The sequence below is a fragment of the Stegastes partitus genome, unplaced genomic scaffold, assembly GCF_000690725.1.
Source record: "Stegastes partitus isolate 25-593 unplaced genomic scaffold, Stegastes_partitus-1.0.2 Scaffold1361, whole genome shotgun sequence".
Lineage (NCBI taxonomy): Eukaryota > Metazoa > Chordata > Actinopteri > Pomacentridae > Stegastes > Stegastes partitus.
Window position 1 is genome coordinate 21,404 of NW_007579092.1, and position 6,182 is coordinate 27,585.

Genomic DNA, 6,182 nt, shown 5'->3' on the forward strand with positions numbered 1-6,182 from the left:
CAAAAAAACACACATTTTGAGACACATGGGATAAAGCTTGACACTGACATGCTCAGTGGTGTGAACCCAGCAGCCACCCATTCATTTGCAAACTGATGCTCATCAACGGCGCTTTGCATTAAACTGGGACGTATACTCTGAGGGATGTTTCAGTCCAAGTGACATTGAATAAGGGCTGAAATCTGTAAAAAGCAACACAAACACAGAGAACAGATGGCAGGCAGACAAAGTGGAAAGTAGCACACTGAATATTTTATATTCTGCCTCCTGGGAGGGAAGGACGAAGAGAAAGGAAAGAATTTAGAGGGAGATAATTAGACTTTATGGGCTGTATATTTAACAGTAGAACGGCAGCAATGCATCGTACGGTTCAGTTCATGTAAAGAGACAGAATTATATTAGAATTCACCCTTTTGTGCCAGTTGTTTAAATTCATTTGAACAGCTCCCCATCAATAAAAGATGATTTAAGTTAGTGGTTGAGGTGACGTCAGATGTCTTTTCACCGATATTCAGAGTGATTAAAGTCACACGGACATTTACGACGTTCATTTTTAAGGTGTTGCTTTTTAGTGAAAGACAAACTCCTTGTCTTGTTAGAGCGCATACAGTCAGACTCTCATCCAGGATCTGGTTGCAGTGTTCAGCTTCCAGTCTGGCTACACAACATCACCCCTGGCACTGAATAGGTTCCCTGTACCAGCACACTGCTGCTGCCGTTGTTCACAGCGGGGAAGGTGTTACTTGGCCGATTTTATTGGTGCCAGACACAGTGTTTAGCATTCTGGCCAAAGAATCGCTCTGTGGGCTCACCAGACCAGCAGGCTCCACGCTACAGCACCGCGCTGGCCTACAGGCACATCAGTGCATTTTGCAGGACTACAGGGAATTGCATTTATTAATTAAACAGCAAAACATTTTTATTTAGATCCAGTGCAACATGAACTTAACTGTAGCTACATTTAAGGCTGCTTGGGTGTTATCCAGGCATTAGAGTATTTAGAAATCCTTAGGGTTGGATTTTCAGCACCTTCTCTCGTCCATCTACCTCCATAGATGTCCTTTTCACACGCAAAACATGGTTCTACATTTTTTTCCCACTGCAACCGGGAGACTGATGGTAAAAATGTGAACCGTATGTGCAATAACCCCTCACTGCCTCCTCCACCTCTCGTGCAATATGATGCATGTGTAACATCCTCTACATATTTCTGCACATCTGCAATAGCACATCACCAGCTCCTTGTTTAGTTTTCATACCTCAGCTGCAGCATTCAGGTTTATTTATTTCTTTTTTTTTGGTATTTCATCTTTTACTACTCCTGTAGAGTGTAAGAGAGCAACGCACAAGAATTCCAACGTGCCTCGACTGTCTGTTTGCACACAAATAGCAAATAAAGACCTTGAATCCTTGAAATCTTTGAATCCCTGAAGCGATGTATTGTAGTGCGCAGCACGTGTCAACAGAGGTCACCATCTGCTGGTGCAACAGGCAGCTGAGCTGAGAAAGACGGCAGCTACAAATGGCGAGGACAATATCTTAGGACTCGCGAAAAAAAACACCGTCTCTGCCCCCGTTTGGGAGCATTGTGGGTAAAGACAACGCAGTCACGCATTCTGAAAACATACGCAACAACCCAAAACTGACACACAGCACTAATTGCAGGACACCTAACCAGGACACAGTACAACCTGCAGCCACCTGAGCAGGTATGTGTTGAAGAGAGAGAGTGACGGAGAAGAGGAAGCAGCCCACAGTACACAATGCTGCTTTGTCCATCCATCCATTATCTCTACATCTTAATCCTCACCAGGGTCATGGGGGGCTGAAGTCTATCCCAGCTGACTCAGGGTGAAGGCAGGTTCACCTGGACAGGTAACCAGTCTATCACAGGGCTACACTTAGAGACAGACAACCAAGCACACTCACATTCACACCTACGGACAATTTACAATCACCAATTAACCTCAGCATGTTTCTGGACTGTGGGAGGAAGCCGGAGAACCCGGAGAGAACCCACGCTGCACGGGGAGAACATGGAGAAAGATGCCCCCACTGGGATGTGAACCGGCGACCTTCTAGCTGCGAGGCAACGATGCTAACCACTGAGCCACCTTGCAGCCCACACTAACTTCAGTTTACTTAAAATAAGAGAAAGAGTTGACTAATATTCAGAGATAATCAGCTGCTGAGACGGTTTGCTTATCAGCTCAAATACACAACAAATCATTTTTCATCCAAATCTGATTCCGATGCATTTGCACAGACGACATTTCAGAAAAACACCAACAAGAGTTTTACGCTGCTGTTGGTCAGAAGCAAACTGATTTCAACTAGTAGTGGTTCTACAGGGTCCAGGTGGAAGATAAAATACAGTTTGACATTTGTAATATCAACACAGCTGGGTTTTTCCCCTGGAGCTTCTGTGTCAGCATCAGATGCTGCAGGAGTCTCACTGAACTGAATGTGAAGGGCTGCATTTTTCTGCCGCAGTGCCTGAAAGTGTTGCTACAGAGAGAGAGAGAGAGAGAAAAGAAGAAGCAGGGTGCAGGAAGAGAGCAACACAGTGAGACAGAGCCAGAGGGAGAGACCTTGTTTATAATCCTCTGGTTGTGTGGATAATCTCATCTAGATCCCTTTGTGGCAATGTGACACAAGAATCATACTTGTGTTCATCCTACACGGCTCTGATGGCATCTGGCTTCACACAAACCACTTCATCACCGTATGTAGCCGATTAAAAGTCAGCAATAAGGATGAAGATCTGTCTGGTTGGCTGCATGTTGGATGATGAAGGTAAAATGTCAGCGCTTTCGAAATTGTATATTTTACAGGTGTAGAAAATCCTTCCATCCTTGGATTAGTCAAATACTTTTAAGTCATTTTACTGACTTAGAAAAACAATGTTTATCTCGGAAACGCTCTGCACACATTCTCACCCTGTCGATTTACAAAACAAGCAAAACTCTAAATAAATGAGCCGTCAGACGTCTCCAGTAAACTGAGGCGGCCTCGGTCAAGGTGTCCCGCTCTGCCCCCCCTCCTCCCTCACTTCCTGTCCTCGCCGCGAACACAGCAGAGAAAAAACACAAACCGCTGACTGTGCAGGATCTCTGAGCATGTAGGAAGGCAGCCATAAGCAGCACGGCCTGCGATTGGCCGCCTCACACCCCACCCATTTTAAAACTTTACAATAAAGCAGGAATGCCAGCAGACTGCATGCAGGAGGACACGCTGGTGTGCTGCTGCAGCGGCGGCGGCAGCGGCACTGCAGACCGGGTAGGGATGTGTTAGTGGTGCAGGGCAGCACTGTGCATACTGCATGAGCTGCTCTCCAGCTGCACAGATACACATTTGCATTCCCTCAAGTATTACATCACTTTCATATTAAATACAGAGGAGCCCCACTGGAGCAGCACGAGGTTTAAGTACTGTTTAGACATCAGCTGTTCAGCCAGTGCAGGAGACTTAAACCAGCTCAAGGAGTCTGATAACCTCCTAGATTTCATAAATGAAGGTAATGCCTGGGCTTCTGTTTGGGGAACACAAGAGCTGGGATGACAACAAGTGATGCAGTTCACAGATTTGCAAACATGGAAAGAACAAATCCTCCCAAATCTTATGAAACTAATTCAAGCATCAACAAATAGAAAGTGATTCATCTCACCTCAGATTTTTACTAAGAATATCTTTCAGTTTCTTCTCTCTGGCCATGTAAGGCATCCCTGGTTCTACGGGGCTGATGAGCCTCTCAGACAGTGTCAGCATCCTCACACAGGATCTCACAGACTTCAAGTCACCACAGCTTTACAGGCAGATCCACCAAATCTCTACGGCACACGACTACCTGAATGAACTCACCACTCAGCATCCTCACCTGCCCATGTTAAACACCTGAGACTGACAGGTTACCATAGCAACTAGCCACACGGGTGTGTTTCCACCACTGTCTCCGGCACTACAGCAGGAGATGTCTTACCTAAATGCCCCGAAGCAAAAACAGTGAATCGCCTGCTCACAGTCACAGCGGATAAAAGCAGGAAACAGAAGACTGTATCACAGCGATGAACTGCAAAGAAAACTTTTTTACTGCAGCCGAACAGGAGCATGAATTATGAGACAGGTTTCCTGTAAGACATCATTAGCACAAATAATAGAACCATCATATCAACAGGGTCTCACATCGTTATCGGTGTGAGTGACCTTGAGTTGGTCCTCTAGAATATATTCATAAAACAAGTTCATCACAAAACATGTTGAACAAGAACAAGTCCTACATGAAACAGAATTGTGTTTTAACATCCTGACTCTCCTGCTGAGATGCTCAATGCCACAAACCCTCCTTCACCCCAGGCGCCCTCCTCACCTTTCTTGAACTCCTCCAGCATGGCGTCCAGCTTGGTGTCGTTGAAGACGCAGTGCAGCGGGTGTTTGTAGAACTGAGTGATGGTCTTCAGCGGCGTGCAGTCGTCCGGGTCCACGAAGGCCAGGTCCTTGACGAACAGGATGTCCACGATGTTGGACCTCTCGTTCTCAAACACCGGTATCCTGGTGTATCCGCTCTGCATGATCTCAGACATGGTGTTGAAGTCCAGCACCACGTCCGAGGCCAGCATGAAGCAGTCGGTGAGCGGCGTCAGGACGTCCTCCACGGTTTTGGTTCGCAGCTCCAGCGCTCCTTGGATGATGTTGAGCTCCTCTTTGACCAGGTCGTGGTACGGGTCGGTGACACGCAGCATCTCCAGGAGCTTCTCTCTGGTGTAGAAGTTGGAGATCTCCTGGTTGAGGATGAGGTCCAGCAGCTTGCTAATGGGGTAGGAGATGGGGAAGGAGAGCACCATCAGCAGCCGTGTCACCCAGATGGTTTTGGAAGCGATGGCCAGACCGTGGCGGGACGCCACTGAGTGAGGAAGGATCTCCCCGATGAAGAAGATGCCGAAGGCGCAGATGACGGTAGAGAGCCAGGTCATGCCCAGGATCTGACACATCCACACGGCGAGAGAGGCGTTGATGATCGCGTTCCCCAGCAGTAAAGTGCACAGGACGTAGTTTCCATGCCGACGGACAGACTCGATTTTCCGCGCGTAGTTCTGCTCCGTGTCGGTGCCGCTGTTCTGGAGCACCTGCAGCTCCACCGGGTCCAGCGCCAGCAGGCTCAAGTTGAGTCCGCTGAACAGAGCTGACAGCCCGAGCAGGAGGACTGAGACCAGCACCTGCAGCCAGAGCTCCGGCACAGCCGAGCGCTCGGTCACGGCCACCCAGAAGTCCCTGGTCCGGTAGTGCTCCCACTTGGATCCGTCGAAGGCGCACATGGAGTAGTATTTGGTCTTCTCTCCCCTCCGCAGGTCTTTGGCCAACAGTTCGACCAGCACCGAGTTCTGACTGGAGGCGGACTTAAAGGAGCCTAAAACCTCGATGTCGGACGTCCGGGCGTTCTTGTCCATGCACATATTCCGCTTCGGGTGAACTTGTCCCTCTCGGCCGGGAGTAGGCTCCTCGATGAAGGCGATCCAGGGCGCGGCATTGTTGGCACGCTTTCCCGCGGTGCGGTTGAGCCTCTGCGGGGAGGTGGAGTAGTAGACCCGCAGCATGAAGCGCGTTCCCTCGGTGGCTTTCAGCACCCCGTCCTCCACGGACAGCTCCGCCCCGGTCTCCTCCGGTCGAAAGCCGAGCAGACCGAGCGCCGGGGCGGGAAGCAGCGAGCAGGCGCACAGGGAGAAGAGCAGCAGGCGGAGCGGCGAGAGCGCAGCCCGCTGGGAGAGCGGGGCTCCGCTCCGGTACCGCGCGGCCGCATCCTCCGCAGCCATGATGCGGTGTGAGAGGCTCAGTCCAGGGACCCCGGGTCACGTGGTGCTGCGTGGTTCCGCTCCATGTGGGGAAGGAGGGACCGTGAGGACCCGTTCACGGCGCTGATGAGGAGGTTCTGCTGAACCGGCACAGAGACGCGCCTCCAACACGCCGTGACGTAACTTTCTAATAATAGCCTCGAGCTGTGTGATCATCACCGTCACACTGTTGGTTTGTTGTGATTACCGCAATCAGACTGCATTTATTTTTAATATTTAATATTTGTGTTGTCTGATCGCGGTCTGTACAGCTTTAACGATCCCCGGTGCTTCTGTGGCAATAAACGGTTTCATCACGTTCAGTCAGATGTGTTCACAGCCTTCCATTAGAGAAGG

General features: G+C 49.6%; 1 protein-coding gene across 1 annotated transcript in view; it reads right to left on the bottom strand.

The window, feature by feature from the left end:
* The window catches only part of LOC103370034 (metal transporter CNNM1-like), a 22,909-nt gene extending 17,102 nt beyond the window's left edge, over nt 1–5,807 (bottom strand). The window contains exon 1 of the mRNA XM_008298935.1: nt 4,367–5,807. Within this exon, the coding sequence (XP_008297157.1) occupies nt 4,367–5,807 (1,441 nt within the window). The remainder of the gene's footprint in view (nt 1–4,366) is intronic.
* Nucleotides 5,808–6,182: the final 375 nt, after the last annotated feature.